The sequence below is a fragment of the Saccopteryx bilineata genome, chromosome 1, assembly GCF_036850765.1.
Source record: "Saccopteryx bilineata isolate mSacBil1 chromosome 1, mSacBil1_pri_phased_curated, whole genome shotgun sequence".
NCBI lineage: Eukaryota > Metazoa > Chordata > Mammalia > Chiroptera > Emballonuridae > Saccopteryx > Saccopteryx bilineata.
In genome coordinates this window covers 131,194,087-131,212,226 of record NC_089490.1, presented here as the reverse complement: position 1 = coordinate 131,212,226, position 18,140 = coordinate 131,194,087, and the positions used below count along the sequence as shown (strand labels likewise).

General features: G+C 41.9%; 1 protein-coding gene across 1 annotated transcript; it reads left to right on the top strand.

Moving 5' to 3' along the window:
• Positions 1 to 359: 359 nt before the first annotated feature.
• LOC136329958 (zinc finger protein 879-like) lies at positions 360 to 14,241 on the top strand. The gene is made up of 5 exons (XM_066266514.1): positions 360 to 1,232; positions 1,752 to 1,819; positions 5,064 to 5,190; positions 5,650 to 5,745; positions 10,768 to 14,241. Exons 2-5 carry the CDS (start codon positions 1,787 to 1,789, stop codon positions 12,186 to 12,188), a joined length of 1,677 nt encoding a protein of 558 aa, XP_066122611.1. The 5' UTR covers positions 360 to 1,232; positions 1,752 to 1,786; the 3' UTR covers positions 12,189 to 14,241.
• Positions 14,242 to 18,140: the final 3,899 nt, after the last annotated feature.

Here is an 18,140-nt window from a genome sequence, read left to right as displayed (position 1 = left end):
CGAGGCGGCTACGGCTGGGAAATACCGTCTAAAGCTCTGTGCTCCAGATCAGGGACCCATCGGCTCTTTGGTGTGTAGCTGCAATTACTCCCGGCGGCCCTGCGGCGGCGGTGACAAATGTTCCTACGTTAGGTGTTCCGCTTGCTTACAGGTCGACCCGCTGCCTCGTGTAGGCACGGACTGCCGCTGAGGGAGAGCCTGTGGTGTACACCTCCCGCAACCGGGCCAGCACGGCGAGTCCCAGCTCTGGGGGCCGCGGAAGGGGAACGCGGCCCGGGGAGGGGCGTTGCCCGAGCTCCGCTGCGGGGCCGGAAGTCGGAGCTGCAGCGCTGGCCCCGCCCCAGCTCGGCCGGCCGGGCTTCTGTGGGAATGGCGGGAGGAAGGGGGTATTGGGGAGCCGTGTCTGGTCTTAGGGTTGGTGGCGGTTTTTGGGTGGTAGCGTGTGTTGGTTCCCCTCCTCCCCCCAGAGTTTTTTATTTTAGGTTTATCCGTTTTTGCAAACCTTGCTCGTTTAGTGTCATTTTCCTAGAGTGTTTCACGAAATTATTATTTTTGTTTAGAGTAATTTTGTCCTCTTGCTAAGTCACTTCCTTTTTCTCTCTAAGTTCCTTTCTAGCTGCTGACACTGTTGCCTCTGAGTTTTGTATTTTGGAGGCGGGCGGGCGGTGGTTCCTTTTACGCTCAAGGAGTGGTGGTGCCTCTTTTAATGAAGGAAGCACAGCTTCCATGAAGAAGACAAGGAAATCGTGGTTAGCTCCTTCTGGAAAGGACGCCAGGTTTTTCAAATGACACTTGAAGGAATGATAATTGTTGCTGAATGGAACCTTCAAAGCCTTAACAATTTATTTGGGCCAAGGTTTTGAGGACATGCCTGAAAGCAAGATCTCCATGGATTGAGAAAATGCTTCGGAGAATGGCAGTCTCACAGTTCTTTTATATATTTAGAATCAAAGGAGACAATGGAAGGAAGGTTACTAGATGAAGGTGATGGGAGAAAGCAAAGCCGGGAGTTCTGTAGGATTGGATAATGAGCAAAATGGAGAGACACACACTGCTTTTACACTAGTGGGTGCAGGATGGTTAACATTTAATGATCGGATGGGAGACAGATGGTGTGTGAGCAACAGGATAACAACAGGACTGTCCGCGTGGTATTCTGCTGCTAATGGGTCTTTCTGAAGGGCCTGGATGTGTTCTAGATGCACAAGAACAGTAGACACAGGTTGCTTAAGGTAAAGATTAACCTTTTATGGAGGAAGCTGTAGGTCTGGGACTAGGCTACCCACCACGATCAGCCAGTTAAGAATTCATATTCAGACCATCCTCTGTGGTTACTGTTGATTACTGGGCTCATCAGCCCTGTGTAGCCCTCTTTTTATTCTCAATTATAATTATTATAGCTCAAAATATAAGAGCGCAGATGTGTGGAATATTTGTCATTTTTCATTCGTTTAACCCTGTGAGCTTGGTGTGACTACCCTTGACTGTCGGTGCCCTTCAGGTAGCTCTAATTTCTTAGTTGGGTTCATCTGTGCTCATGAACCTTTGGCTGAAAGGTAGCAGGCCCAGTGACTTGCTGCCCACTGCTGGTTCTGGTGACCATGTTGAGGCCCCTCTGACTTGGGATTGCATGGGCCATGCCAGGTTCCCTCTGCAGGGGTCTCAGTGCAGATTTGTAACCTGGTCTGGCCTAATGAGGGTGGGAATGCTGACAGTTTGGACAGATGTCACAGCTTCTTTCTTCATTTCAGGTGCCTTCTCCAAGAGGGGCAGCAGGTAGGGAGAAATGGCCACAAAGGTGCTACCAGCCCAGGCTCAGGTGAGTGAAGCTTTCTTTTTTTAATTGAACTTATTGGGGTGTGTAGGGGAAACTGTTGTGGTTAGGCTTGCTTGCCTGTTTTTTGGCTGCAAGCACTTTGCGTGATAAGTGTGTGAGCATGTGTATATAGCCTATGTAAGGCTACGAGTACCTTCCCTCAGCACTGATCACTTGCCTACCACCCTGAGGGATGGTTTTCCTGATTGCTGGCTTGCCACCACGAGAAGCGTTTTTTCCCTGCCCGTTAGCTTGCCTGCCTCTGCGAGAATTTAATACATGGGAATGGCCCAATGCTTTCTGGCTCTGTGGTTCTTCTGTGGTTTGCCCGAATCCAGTGTGAACCTGCCTGGCCACGGCCACCAGCATTACAGAGTGACAAGGGTTAATAATAATTATATGTGTTTCAGGAGCCCAATTCTACAACACATCTCTGTACACCATAATGTGTGTTCACCCCCTAAATCTAGTTATTGTCCTTCATCATTTATTTCCACTATACCCTCTTCCACCTCCCTCTCCCCCTCCGACCATGAGGTTTATTTGCCTTTTTTTCTTTGTTCTATCCCTCCATTTCTCTCACCCAGCCCTCTCCACTCGCCACAGCTGTCAGCCTGCTCTCTATGAGTTTGTCTCTGTTTTGCTTGTTAATTCATTTTGTTCATTAGATTCCACATATGAGTGAAATCATATGGTACTTGTCTTTCTCTGACTGGCTTGTTTCACTTATCTTTCTGGAACTGTCTTCCGGGTTCAGAGGTTTGAGAACATGCTTCAATCATTGTTGAGTTTTTCTAGGCTGGAAGACCACAGAGGCCAGTCTCGTTGTGAATTTTGCACTTAATGATTAAGTACTTGTTGATTAGGAATGCACGGGCTCCCATTCCTTGCCACTGTCACACCCAGAGCTAGAGCTTTGTGAGCGATCCAGGCTGTTTTCCTCTGTGGACGTCGAAGACGTGGAAGAAGAGTCAGATAATCCCTTCCCAACACTGGGGATTCACACAGCAAAGGCATGGCCTTGGTCTTTCCAGTCAACTACAGCAATACCTTATAAAGGTCCAGGTGGTTTTCTAGGAAGGTCTGGGAAAAAAAGACTGGTCAGGGACACTCCTTAGTATTGGATGACTTTGGACTGATGAGCAGTACTGAGCTCATACAGATAGTGAGAGGAAAAGAGGTGCAACTTTGAGGGAGTGAGTGAGCCTTCCCTAAGGAGGGAAGTGAGTTATTTCTTCCCTTCTTTGTCCTTTTGTGGCACTTGGAGAAATACAGGTAAACATATCCTCTTTCCAGCCCAGGAGAACCTCTGTACAAAGTAGAAGAGAAAGAAAACACTGTTACTGAGCAAGTATGAAGCCAGAATGTGATGTATGTGACAGGCAGTCTGCTAAGAGACCAGAGGTGGAAAGCGCCTCTTACGGAGATGAGTGGGTTCCAGCCAGTTTGGCAATTTGGCAACTGTGTCAGGTTACAGGTTTGGCCTGTCTGTTTTCAGGAAACTGGGAGCTTGGCACATTCAAAGAGATGGGTTATCGAGTCCTTGAGGAACCTTTCCTGAGTTGTGAGGCTTACTTAGCAATAAAAAAGATGCACATACATTTGAAAGGACTGAGAAAGAAGTTCAAGAAGGAAACAAGGTCAGGCAGCAGGGGTTCCTCTGTCATTGACAGCAGCCTCTTGTTTTTAATTTGTGTTTGCCTTACAGGTCAGAGGACATTCCTGGCCTGTGACTGCCTTCCTGGGGGTCGGGGGAATAGTAAAGAGAAAGCAAGCTGTGCCCTCACACACCTCTAGAAATGTGTTTTAAGGAAAGAAGCTTTGCACGCTTCTCTGGTCATGTGCAGGGGTGCTCAAGCCAGCATTTTTTTTTTTAATTTAAAAATTTTATTTAGAAAATTAATTTGAACCCGATGACACTGGTCCATAAGAGTACATAGGTTTCAGGTAAACATTTCTATAGCATTTGAACTGTTGATTATGTTGTATACTCATCACCCAAAGTCAAATCTTTTTCTGTCCCCTTATATTTGTTCCTCTTTACACTCTTCCCCCCACTGCCCTCCCCATGTCCTCACGTCCCCATGGTAACTACTTAACTTTTATCTATGTCCGTGAGTCTTGGTATTATATCCTACCTATGTGTGAAATCGTACAGCTCTTAGCTTTTTCTGATTTACTTATTTCACTCAGTATAATGTTCTCAAGGTCCATCCATGTTGTCATAAATGTCACTATGTCATCATTTCTTATGGCTGAGTAGTATTCCATAGTGTATATGTACCACTTCTTTATACAACCCTCTTTTGAGGTTCACTTGGGTTGTTTCCGTGTCTAAAAAAGCCAGCATTTTTAGAGTTACTAAAGCAGAAATAACCTAAATGTCCACCAGTAGATTAGTTTATGAATTGATCTGTACAGTGAGATGATGGACAGCAAATAAAACATGCTGAGTGGGATCCAGTTACCTGTATAACATTTCATTTTGGTGTAAATAGAAAACTGGGTTAACCTGTGAAAAGTCTGAATGGACAAACAGGAAATGGTTAACAAGACTTGTTTCTGGAGATAGAAAATTGGATTAACTTTTCTTTTCCCACCTATTGATCTAAGTTGCTTTAAAAGATAAAAGATTCTTAATAAGAAAAGAAGGGGGCCACTAGTTTGAAAAAAGTGAGTGGTCCAGTGAAGCCGGGGAGAGGTAGATAGAAGCCTCATGGTGGCCAGGAGGGTTTCAGCTGCAGCCTTCCCACCTGGCTCTTTTTGAAAGCTTAAAGCAGCCCACCACCCTGGGTCCTCTCCTGGCAAAGCCACGCCTGGGGCACTTGCACAGCCTCCCTTGTCTCAGAACATACACATGGCTCAAGGTAGTGACAGTCCAGCCACACCCATTTCTCCCTGACTGTGCTGGAGCCTTCTTCTAAAACCTGGTTCTGATATCTCATCTGTACAGCGAGAGTTTGGTCTCGATGATTACATGTTTCCATGTCTCAAGTTTTGTGTTTCCAGCATTCTGGTTTTGTTTAATGATTTCAAGTGCTTATCTTGTTTGGCATCTGTGCTTCAGCTTCGGAGGGCACAGTGCTGCACTCACAGGTTTGTGGTAACTATGTGCTCAGTAGCCAAGGTGGGGGCTGGAAGTGCTTAGCTTGAAATGCTCAGGGCTGTGAGTGGTGACAGGGTTGCCTCTCAGTTATCCCCTTTTGGGGATGGTCCTGCGTGAGCAGAAATGTGTTTGCTGTTACAGGAGTCTGTGACATTTGGGGATGTGGCCGTGCTCTTCAGCCGGGCTGAGTGGCTGTGCCTGGACTCTGTGCAGAGAACCCTGTACCGGGAGGTGATGCTGGAGAACTACCACACCCTAGTCTCTCTCGGTGAGGACTTTGCTTTGTGACACAGATCTGCTGGGGAAGCATCTTGGTGCTACAGCCAAGGAGGACATGGGGGGCTTGGCCAGGTCAGCCCACCACCCCAGTAGGTGGGCTTTGAGAGTGGCCGTTGCTGTTCTCTTCAGCTGTTGCGAAGGTTTCAGCTGATAAGAGTTGGTGGCAGATATCTTTCTGTGCGTTCCTGTCTCCTGCCCCCTGGACTCTGTTCCCCTGGGTCTCACAGGAGGTTCCAGCTTAGAGGAGTGCACAGCCAGATTTCTAACATTGTCCTGAGACCAAGTTCTGGCCGTCCTCTGGGATTCCAGTTTTAAGGCCCTCTCAGAATGCATCTCTTTCCTTGGGCTGTCCCTCTGGCCCGGAGACCCCGGGGGCTGCATCTCTGTGCCAGGATGGCTGTTCATGTCTGTGCTACAGACTCATTCTCTTTTTCTTGCTCACAAACAGGGATTCTGTTTTCCAAACCAAAGGTTATCTTCCAGTTACAGCAAGGGGAAGAGCCCTGGATGGTGGAAAATGGAGTGTCTCGTGGTGCATGTCTGGGTGAGTGGGAGTCACTAGGGAATGGGCATAGCTTGTCTAACTGTCTGAGTGCTGCTAGTCGGCGATGAGGCTGCTCTCACTGATCAGGGCCCTTGCTGATGTCCCAGGTCAGGTGGGAAGTGCTGGGAGGGCTCTGTCTCACCTTTTGAGTGCTTGATTCAGCAGGTTCAGAGAGAGAGTTGGATTCCCCCAGTATGGGTTGCACTTTTTTAACATGCCCCTTATAATTTGAATGCAGAATATACAATGCAGCATATAATGTCTAAAGGTTTGTGATTCCATATAATTTCCCCTTTATTTCTCGCTTTTACTAGGTTATTTTCTGAAGTTATTTTCTTTTTGTGGTTTGCACATATGTTTTAACATTAAATAGATCCCTCATTGCTCCATTTTGGGTTCTTGCTTTGACTTTTTTTGTCTGCGAGTTACTACACATAATTTAGCTGAAAAGAAAAAGCAAGTGCACTTGTATTTGTGTACAACATGGGAGAGAGAGCCGTGGTAGCATAATGGACACAGTTATCAAGTGTAGGCAACAGACCTGCAGAGATTCCTGATGCCATTCTCCTAAATCTTTTGTGTGAAAATTTTTAAGAGAATGTGTTCCAGACCTGGTCTGCCAGGACAGAGCTCTCAGTCTCTAAAACCCTTTGTGCTGCTGGTCATAACCTCCTGCTCTGTCCTACTTGGAATTTTATCTTCGTTTCTGGCGCCAGAGAGCAGTACTCTCTTTTGAGTTTTGCTGCTTAGCCACATCTCTCCCAATAGCAGGAGACAGATTTTCTGTGTCTGTTCAATCTTGTGTTTCCTTCCATGAACTCTGCCTTCAGATTTTTCCCTTTGGTTTGACTAGACTATGTTATTAAATGTTTTCAGAAATGTTCCTTTGTGCTTTATTTGTGCGTGTCTAAAATCAGGTCTTTTTTGTGTTTGTTTTGTTTTGTTTTGTTTTAATTGAGAGGCGGGAGGCAGAGAGACAGGTTCCCGTACTTGCCCTGACCAGAATCCATCCAGCAAACCCCTGCTAGGCATGTTCTGCTCATATGGGACCACTGCTCTGTTGCTCGGCAAACAAGCTATTTTAGTGCTTGAGGCAAGGCCTTTGGTGCTATCCTCAATGTCAGGGGATGACTTGCTCCAATTGAGCCATGGCTGCAGGAGGAGGAGGAGGAAGAGGAGGAGAGAGAGAAAAGGGAGGGATGGAGAAGCATATGGTTGCATCTCCTGTGTGCCATGACCAGGAATTGAACCTGGGACTTCCACATGCCAGGCCGACGCTCTACCACTGAGCCAATCAGCCAGGGCCTAAAATCAGTTCTTTTACCTTTCCTGAGGGAGTTACATTTCAGATCTACAACTCTGGCCTCAGGATATTTTCCCACAGAATTGTCCAAACTTTGCTCCACTGTCTTTGGATTCTGAGTGTTTTTGGATTCTGTTTTTTCTATTTCCTGTATAGAAAGTCTCTTCTGTCTAAAATTATAGGTTATTCTCTTTATCTTTGGAGTGTAGAAAATTCATTAGGTTGTATCAGGGAGTTTATTTATTTAATATTGTTGCATAGCACAGTGTTATCGAGCCCTTTGCTTTGAAGAACCAAGTTTTTTCATTTCAGGAATCTTTTTTCTCTACATACTTACATATTCTCTATCACGTCCCACTAAAAATTCAAGGAATCTGACTGCGAGAGTAATATATAAAATGAAATATAAATTTGTTCATAGCTCTTGAAGATAAACATATTTGTTGTAAGGACCAGAATGGGTAGCCGGAGTGAATTTCAGATTTGGCTCTGAGCTTTCTGGTTCTCAGAGAAATTAGTATCAAATGGACTCTTAGTTTTTTAATAAGCATTTTAAAAATTATTTTTATTTCTGCAAGGTATACATAGTATTGTGAAAAAGAGAAGCTAGGCCCTGGGTAAGTAGTTCCATTGATTGGAGCATTGTCCGATATGCCAAGGTTGTGGGTTCAATTTCCAGTTAGGGCACGTACAAGAATCAACCAATGAATGCATAAATAAGTGATACAACAAATCGATGTTTGTTTTTTTTCTCTCTCCCTTCTTATCTCTCTCTAAAATCATTAAATAAAAAATTAAAGAAAAAGGGGGAGGTAAAAAATGAGAGTCATCTGAAATTTTACCAACCATTAGTGAACCTTTGCTGTTATTTAACTGCTTATCCTTTTATACTGTATTATTTGTGTGTTTTTGCATGAGAGAGACAGACACATGCACAGACAGAGAGAAACCGAGAGCTTGATTATACATACCATTCTTGAGCCTGTTTTAAATTGTGAATGTCCTTCAGTTATTCAGCTCTCATTAAATAGAGGCCTACTCCTTTGAAAGAACGCTATTGTATTGTTAAGCCATATTTTATTGAACAGTCTTCTGGAAGTTTTAGTTTTAGTTTTCATATTGTTGCTATGGCTATAGAATACAAAGGTATGATATAAAGATTTAAAAAGTCCAGAAAGTAATTACAGCACAAAGGCATGAATACTGTGATTGAAAAGTCAAGGAATATGAATTGAAAATTCACATAGGATTTTTTGAAAAAGTATGTATTTGACCTCATTATAACCAATGAAATTCAAACTAAAACAACATGATACTATTTTTCTTCCTTGTTAAATTTCAGAAATTAAGAAAAACATATCAGTCTTTTGTTGCTGCTCTGAGTGATATGCAAGATGTTTAGTGGGATTTTGATTGACTCTATCTTTCTGGAGGACTATCTGGCTTTACTGAAATTAATTCCAAGTTTGGAAGTTTATCTTAAGACAGTAATTCTATAATTGTGCAAAGTTGCAAAGATGGTGTAAGAGTGTTACAACATGATTACTGGGAAAAAAGAAAGCTCAATGACTCTCAGAGGGGATGTAGTAAATTATATGTTAATACCTTGGAATATTACATAGCCACTATATTATATAATTTATTACATAAAATAGTGGTGTTATCCTACGTTTATTGACATGGAGAGCTCACAGCTTTTTTAAGTGAAAAGGGGGAAGGGAGAAACTTAGTTTCAATCTGTTTTATTTTTTAAGTAAAAGTGTTTTTTTTCAGTGAGAGGAGGGGAGATAGTGAGACAGACTCCTGTATACACCCCAACTGGGATGCACCTGGTGACCCCCGTCTAGGGCCAATGCTTGAATTAGCTGAGCTGTTTTTAGTGCCTGAGGCTGACGTGCTCGGACTAACTGAGCTATCCTCAGTGCCTGGGGCCAACACTTGAACCAGTTTGAGCCACTGGCTATGGGAAGAGAAGAGAGAGAGAAGGGGGAGAGGGAGAAGGAAGGAAGCAGGTGGTTGCTTCTGTTCTGTGTCCAGACCAGAAATCAAACTCAGGATGTTTATATACTGGGCCGACACTTTATCCATTGAACCAACCAACCAGGGCCAAAAGTGTTTTTTAATATACAGAAAAAAAAAAACCCTGGTCAGCTAAATTTCACATATAATAGTGATTATATTTGTATTCTGTGTTTATGGGTGAGCTATAGTTTCATTTTTATAGTTTTCTGAGTTTTTCTTATGATTGTATATTTTCTTTTTGGTTAAGGAGATAAAAGCTCTTTTATAAAATATATTCATTCTCTTTGAATCAATGCTTCTATTTCCTGAACTGTATCCTAAGTGATCACAAGAGTGGGCAAAATTATTTTCAAGAAAGTACTCTTCCTTTTCCCCATATCATTGTGCAGCACCTGTCTGCATCGAGCTATCCAAACCAGAAGCTAGGTGTTATCCTTGAGTCCTCTCTTTCATTTGCTCTGTACACTCTGTCAATAGATGAAGATACCTGTTATCTCTATGTCCCAAACAACCCAATGTGCCCAGTTCCACTGCCATGCCACTGCAGATTGCCATCACCTTTATCCAGGAGGATTTTGGCATTCTCCTAATTGGCTGCTGTACATCTGCCATTGATCTCTTTCTCCCTTGCCCATTTATTGTCCATTTGTGACCAAACATAGTTATCCTTTTTAAACAAAACCATTATATCCAGCCTAACCTGCAGTGATCCTTAAAAGAAGCTCCAAATGCCTTTTTATAGCTTACAGGACCCCACATGATCAGACCCCTGTCTGCCTCTTCACCCTGTAGCCCTCTTCCCTTGTTCTCTCTTGCTTAAGCCACACTGGACTTCTTTATGTTCTTCAAACACACAAAACTCATTCCTACCTCAGGGCTTTTGTGTTAGCTGTATTTTTCTGACCAGAACTATTTTTATACCCACATTTTTGTGTGGCCAGCTCTTTTTATTTAGATCTCACGTTTAATTTTATTTCCTTATCACAATTTAAAATACCAGCTTGTTCACTCTTATTACACATCACTTTGTTTTTGTGGGTTTTTTTTTTTATAATATCATCACTTCCTAGTACTTCTTTATTTTTTTACTTGGTCATTGTCAGTATCCTACTATTAATTGTAAATCTTATGAAAATCAGACTCTTGTTTGGCACATTCCCTGTAGCCTTTGCATGGTGCATAGTGGGCACTCAGTAACTATTTTTTGAGTAAGTTAATGTCCATCCCAACATTATTTAAATGAGTCCCCAAACAAAACTAGTATATGTCCTGTGGTTCAGAGAGTGTTTTAGGGGGCAATAGCTTTTTTTCTTTTTTTTTTTTCTTTTTCTTTACAGCCCTTCAGTTTCATCTTGAATTTACCTTGAGTGCACAGGGGCTGACATGGGAGGTAAAGCTGGGGAACACGTCCTGCTGTGCAGAGAAGTGCCTTGCAACCTGCTGAGCTGAGCTTTGTTACTAGATCAGGCCTGGCTTTTCTTCCTGGAAGATTCCCTCTGAGGTCTTTGGCCCACCTACATAGTGTCTTCAGACCCTTCCCACCCAGGGATATCTTTATGTTGCCGCCTTCTCTTGCCCTTCTTTACCATCCTTTCCTGAGACTCCAAGGATGTGTCTGTTAGTGATCCTTGTATATTTTTATGTTACTTTTATTTATGCCTAATGCAAGGGAGACTTACATGTTTTGTTTATTTTAGGATGGGAGAGCATCTTTGAAACCGCAGTTTCCAAAGAAGAATATCAGGAAATAATGAATAAACTCTTAGATGACAGTACTTTCGACTTCAAGTTGGGGAGACCCTACATAAGTGAGGACAAGCTAGAGAAGCAGCATGGCAAAGAGAACAAACCTTACAGGAAGGTCTCAGTTATCATCAAAAAGACCTACACAAGGGAGAGGAGCTTTGTAGGTATTGAACTTGAGAAGAATCTTGGTCTAAAATCCTCACTTATTAGGAAACCCCATTCACAGCAGTATTCAATTCTGTTTAAGCAGCTGGGAGTCAGTATAGTGAGAAAATGTTACAGATGTAACATCTGTGGGAAAATCTTCCTCCATAGTTCTTCCCTGAGCAAACATCAGAGAATCCACACTGGAGAGAAGCTCTATAAATGTAAGGAATGTAGGAAGGCTTTCAGCCAAAGCTCATCCCTAACTCAGCACCTGAGAGTTCACACAGGAGAAAAACCTTATATATGTAGTGACTGTGGGAAAGCATTCAGTTTCACTACTTCTCTCATTGGACATCAGAGAATGCATACTGGAGAGAGACCCTATAAATGCAGTGAATGTGGAAAAACATTTAAAGGTAGTTCATCCCTTAATAATCACCAGAGAATTCATACTGGAGAAAAGCCCTATAAGTGTAATGAATGTGGGAGAGCCTTTAGCCAGTGCTCATCTCTTATTCAGCATCATAGAATTCATACCGGAGAGAAACCGTATGAATGTAGTCAGTGTGGGAAAGCCTTTACGTCAATATCACGGCTAAGTAGACATCATAGAATTCATACTGGAGAGAAACCCTTTAATTGTAATGAGTGTGGGAAAGTATTCAGTTACCACTCAGCTCTTATTATACATCAGAGGATTCACACAGGTGAGAAACCTTATGCATGTAGAGAATGTGGGAAAGCCTTCAGCCAGAGCTCAGCTCTTATACAACATCAAAGAATTCACACTGGAGAGAAACCTTACAAATGTAATGAATGTGGGAAAGCTTTCTCCTGGATTTCACGGCTTAACATACACAATAGAATTCATACCGGAGAGAAACCATATAATTGTAAAGAATGTGGAAAAGCCTTCAGTTCCCACTCAGCAGTTAATACTCATCGAAAAATTCACACAGGAGAGAAACCTTATAAATGTAGTGACTGTGAAAAGGCCTTCAACCAAAGCTCAGCTCTGATTCAGCATCAGAGGATTCATACTGGGGAGAAGCCATTTAACTGTAAAGTGTGTGGGAAAGCCTTCAGACAGAGTTCATCCCTTATGACACACATGAGAATTCACACAGGAGAAAAGCCTTACAAATGTAAAGAATGTGGAAAAGCTTTTAGTCAGAGCTCATCCCTGACTAATCATCAGAGGACTCATACTGGAGAAAAAATATAAAATGCATGTGAAAAATCTTCTAATGGAAGTATTGAATGTCAAAGAATTTCATTCTGAATATTGAAGAATCTATCCTGGGGTGAAAGTGTAAAAAACTAGAATGTAGACCATCAAACATCAGAGACTTCATGATAGAGGATAACCTTAGGAATATTTGGAAAACGTCTAAAATTTTTTTCCCCGTACATTCTTAAATTATTATTGACTGTAAAATAGAGAATTTGTTAGATCAAAGGGTCATTTTTTTTCTTCCTGGTGATGTATAATCACAGTCACCAGCTTTCAGAAACATCCTGGGAAGCATGCTGATGTATGTAAAAGTGCAGCCATAAATTCTAAATTTCAGATTAATCTGGCAATCTATATTTTGAAATTGTATTTAAGTATTCTGCAAGCCAATTTTATTAAGAAGAATGTTCTGGAGAAGAAATATAAGCAGGTGGCCTGTAGCAACCTCACTCACTAAAAATTTTTAATTTAAAGGAAAATTCTGTACTTGGTGATTGTTAAAAATTTTGGGTTGTTTCTCTTTCTCAGCCATTCAGTTGAAAAGAAAATCACTCCATAAATTGTGCAGGTACACAATCCTATGAGTTTTCTCCCTGACTACTTGTTTCAGATTGAGTCAGATCTAAAGTCACTTTATTTTAAATCACAGAATGATGGAATTCATTTGTTTTTCTCATGAAGTGATTACCTTTCATGTATTAGGTTGAAAAAGTAGGAAACAACTACTGTTTTTGCTGGTTAATTTACAGCTTGAAACCCCCTAGGCTGTACCTGTTTTCTGTGCTCTCTTAGTAACCAGGCATCAGGAAGGCCCAGGAACAATATTGGAGCCCTGGTAGTCTTCCCTGGAGTTAAAATGAACAAGCTTACTCTCACCCCCATCCCATGGTGCTCACTCCCTCCATTCTGCAGACTACTAGAAAAGAGCAGGCTCCAAGTTCAAATGCTTCTACAAAAATGGACTGTTACAGGCCTGACCTGTGGTGGCACAGTGGATAAAGCGTCGACCTGGAACACTGAGGTCGCCGGTTCGAAACCCTGGGCTTGCCTGGTCAAGGCACATATGGGAGTTGATGCTTCCTGCTCCTCCCCCTTCTCTCTCTCGCTCTCTCTTCCTCTTTCCCTCTCTCTAAAAATTAATAAAATCCTTAAAAAAAAGTTACATTAAAAAAATGGACTGTTACATCCTTCAACAAGTCTATTTTTGCATTTCTGAAATGTAAATAATTTGAGCAAGCTATAAACAGTTGTCTCACAAATCAAACTAAAATTGTTCAACTTGACAGAGGCCAGTACCTAGTTTTGTCTGGTTTATCAGGAGCAGGAAGTACTTGACTGAAATACCCATTTTGTTAAAAAACAAAAGTGTTATTGAGGGTGGGGTCTAAGCAAAGCAAAAATGATCAAATTTACCTTTTGCCTCCTGGGACTATTGTGTCTCAGTGTTTCAGACTTGTGAGGAACAGGCTTTTCCAGGCCACTTAATGCTCCATGTGTAAGGCACCTTTTCCCACAACCATTCTTTTAAATTCTTTAATTCCTGGGAAGTTTTCTAGGAAAATAGAACTTTCCTGTCTTAGTCTGTTTGGGCTGCTGTAACAAAATACTTCAGGCTGGCTGGCTTGTAATCAAATATACTTCTCACAATCAAAAGTGGTGAAATCCAAGATTATGGTGCCAGCTTGGTTGTGTTCTGGTGAAGGTCCTCTATCGGCTTTATAGCCAGTGCCTTTTTTATGCTCTTACATGTTGGATGGGATAAGGTGGGGGCCTTTTAAAAGGACACTAATCACATTCCTGAAGGCTCCACCCTAATGTAATCAGCTCTCAAAGGCTCCATTTTCTAATACCATTGACTTTGGGGTTGGGATTTAACACATTTTAAGGGACACAGCCTTGTAGACCCTAGCATTTCTAAAGTATTAATAGTCATAAAATGAGCAAAAACAAATCTAAATATTAGGTTCAGTTATTTTTAAGGTGAAGTCTACCAAACTTGCAATAACAGGTCATTTACATCTTATGCAAAGTTTTCCAGAGAAGATAATATATCACCACAATGAGTCTAAACCCAGTACCCAAATCAGGGAAGCACAGGAAAGTTATAGGCCAGTTATCAACTATGAATAAAAATGTGAAAATCCCAAAGCATTAGCAAATGAAATCCCAAGTACTAAGTGTAGCCCAGTGTGTCATATAACAAGATTTTTTATAATGGGAATGCATGATTTACTTAACATTTAAAATCTTCCAGATGTTCTGCACATCCATAACAGGTTCAAGGAGAGAGATCTGTGCTCATCTCACCAAATGTTGACCTGACCTGTGGTGGCGCAGTGGATAAAGCTTCGACCTGGAATGCTGAGGTTGCTGGTTCAAAAAACCCTGGGCTTGCCTGTTCAAGGCACATATGGGAGTTGATGCTTTCTGCTCCTCCCTTCCCTCTCTCTCTCTCTCTCTCCTCTCTAAAATTAATAAATAAAATTGTAAAAAACAGAAAAACAGACTGAAAAAAACCCCCCAAAATGATCAGCATCCACTCATTAAAACAAGTGGCAGTAGAAAGGAACTTTCTTAACCTTTTAAAAGGTTATTTACAAAAACCTGCTGAAAAAGAAGGTAAAATTTTAGTATTTGTGACAGGACAAATATAAAATAGAATGAACTATTCAACAATAGTTCCAAAAAGCAGAAATGGTTTGTTCACATGGAAAAAAAAAAAATGAGCCCTGGCTAGAGAGCTCGGTTGGAGCATTATCTTGACATGCCAGGGTTGTGTGTTCTATCATGGGTTGAGGCACTTGCAAAAATCAACCAGTAAATACATAGATGGGTGGAGCAGTAAATTGATGTCTCTCTCCATCTCTAAAATCAATAATGTTAAAAATTGGATGCCTGGCCTTATAATACATAACAAAACTGACTTTGGAAGAATATGTAAGGAATAACTTGATGACCACAAGATAGGAAAGGGTTTTCAAACAGGATACAAGTAAGCTATGATGCTTTACACATTTGCTCACATTAAAATAAAGAACTGGCCTGACCTGTAGTGGTGCAGTGGATAAAGCCTCCACCTGGAATACTGAGGTCACCAATTTGAAATCCCATGCTTGCCTGGTCAAGGAACACAGGAGAAGCAACTATTACTTTTTGAGTTGATGCTTCCTGTTTCTACTGCACTTCTCTCTCCTCTAAAATAAAATCTTTAAAGAACTTTTAAAAATATACCAAAAAAGAAGTGAAAAGTCAAGACAGAAGGACATCTTTCCACAACATGCTGAACAAGTTAATCATCTGGAAAATTTCTACAAATCAAAAAGAAAAAAGACAACTTACTAGAAGGGAGTGGTCTGACTACCTGGCTGCTAACATAATAGAGGAAATACATATTTCTAAAAACATGAAAAGATGCTTCATGAGTATTTAAAAATGCAAGTTAGGGCTACAGGTATGATTTTACCAGTATAGATGACCCAAAATTAAGATGGGTGACAACTGTGACCTGGAATATGTGCAGAAAAAGTGGCATTTATACTATATTAGTGGGAGTATAAATTGAATTAGATCAGTGACATCTTGTAAAGTTGTCCATGTGCACGTCATAAAACAAGTTACATTCCTGTGTATATATGCTAGGTAAGTGTTTGCATAGGAGCACCAGGAGATGTATACAGATATTCTTAGCACTGATCATAATAGCAAATATTTGAAGGTAGTCTAAATGTCCATTAATAAGAGACTAGATAAATTTTAGAATATTAACAGCGATGAAAATGAACCAAAGCTATCAATATATGCAAACCATAAATTTTAAAACATATTAATGAGTTTTTTAAATTCAGTGAGAGGTGGGGAGGCAGAGGCAGACTCCTGCATGCTCCCCAACTGTGATCCACCTGGCAAGTCCACTAGGGGGTGCTGCTCCCTTGCTCCAACCGAGCTTTTCTTAGCACCTGTGGTGGAGGCCATGGAGCCATCCTCAGCCCCCTGGTGCCAACTTGCTCCAGTCAAGCCATGGCTGCAGGAGGCAGAGAGGGGGAGAGAGAGAGGGATAGAAGCGAGAGGGAGAGCGGAGAAGAAGCAGATGGGCACTTTTCCTGTGTGCCCTGACTGGGAATTGAACCTGGGAAATCCACATGCTGGACCAATGCTCTACCACTGAGCCAACGAACCAGGGCCCTAATGAGTTTTAAAAGCATAGGATGCTACAAATAGTATGATTCCATGATGTGCAAAATTTGTACTAAGTGATATATACATTAAAGATATTAAAGATAGCATGTGATTGAAGTGTTCCAGCTATTTTAGTATCTATTCTAGTTATTCTCTTGGTTAGAACTCACCTCAGAGTTTGCTGGCTTGAAACAGTATCTTGGTTTCATGTTGGGGCTCAGCTGAGCATTTCTTCCTTGGTGTCTCGAATGTGTTTGCAGTCACATGGTGGCTGGGGAGGAAGACTCAACTAGACTTCGTTTCTAAGACCCCTGGCAGTTGTTGACAGCTGGCTGAGAGCTCATCTGGGCTTCTCATTGTGACTCAGGATTTTCTGTGAAGGGTGGCTGATAACGACTCAGGAGCAGGCATTCTAAGAGACCTGCAGACAAGTTGCAAATTTTATAACCACATTGGACATCATACATTAATTCTTGTAGTTTGTCAAAAATGATTCACAGATTTGGCTCAGATTCAAGGGGGAGATGATATAAGGGTGTGACTATCTGGGGGCGTGGTTCATTGGGAGACCATCTTTGGAGACGACTTACCACTAAAGACAAAAGTTGGGATAGTGATTACCTCTGTGTGTGAGGCAAGGGGATGCCTTGAGGAGGAGCATGGGGTTCCTCAGCTTGCTTGATGCCTGAAGGAAGGTCCTTTTACCAGGAAGATGCTGCCTAGGCCAGCTGGAGTGATCAGTGTGAAGGCCAATGTGCATATCAGTAAACTCGACTGAGCAATTTGAGGGAGAATAAAACATTTTAATGCCTGAGCTCTCTGGATGAACTGAACATTGTTTAAAATGGAATGACCTCAAAGATTGTACCCAAGGGCCACCCCAAGGTCAACATTGTGCAGGCCACTGTTGAATTTCAGTGTCTAATAAAACTGTTAACACTTCTCTCTTCTATCTATACTTGCCCTTCCCACTCATCTCTCTAGATCATAAGAGGAAGAGACCATTCATTGATTCCTGTCACAGATAAGGAAACAAGAAACCAAAATGCGTATCATAGATGAAGAAGCAATGATCATTGAGTTGTCAACAGATTTTCTTTGTCTTATTTCTCTTAATCTCAGACTTGTTCAGAATCTAGGCAAAAGATGAAGATGTACAATGTCATAGTTTCTTAATAGGCCACTTTTCAAAGTAACCTGCCAAGGAAAATGTGCTTTAACTTATTATAACATGATTGATGTGCCTGACAAACTGTATTTAGTTTTTCAAAGTAATTAAGTTATTTGAAATGTCCATTTATCTTTTTAGGTGGCTTGGACTGTTATCTCACTGGCAGTTGCATTATTAAGTAGATGCTTTCTCATAAAGAGATCTGTGAAATGAATGGGCTGTTTGTTTTCGACTGATCCTCTATTGAATTTGTCAGCTGTTTCCTCATGATTAGATTTATGCTATGCCAGCGGTTCTCAACCTGTGGGTCGCAACCCCAGCGGAGGTTGGACGACCAAAACACAGGGGTCGCCTAAAGCCATCGGAAAATACATATTTCCAATGGCTTTAGCTGCTGAGAAGCCGCGCTACCGTCTGCAGCAGCGCTATTCAGCTTGAATGCACGCCGTTATGGACGTGTGTTCCAAACTGAATGCCTGCGGTCATGTGCAGACATGATTGCATCATCGTCCGGGGCCTAAGGGGCGGGGGAAGCAGGGGGAACGCTCCACAGTCCATAGCAGCGCGGCTGCTCATCTGTAGCAGTGCATTACGTG

Coding starts and splice junctions, on each gene's coding strand:
- LOC136329958 (XM_066266514.1), top strand. CDS start 1,787: ATGGCCACAAAGGTGCTACCAGCCCAGGCTCAG. Junction 1,820..5,063: donor TGCTACCAGCCCAGGCTCAG/GTGAGTGAAGCT, acceptor TTGCTGTTACAG/GAGTCTGTGACATTTGGGGA. Junction 5,191..5,649: donor CCACACCCTAGTCTCTCTCG/GTGAGGACTTTG, acceptor GCTCACAAACAG/GGATTCTGTTTTCCAAACCA.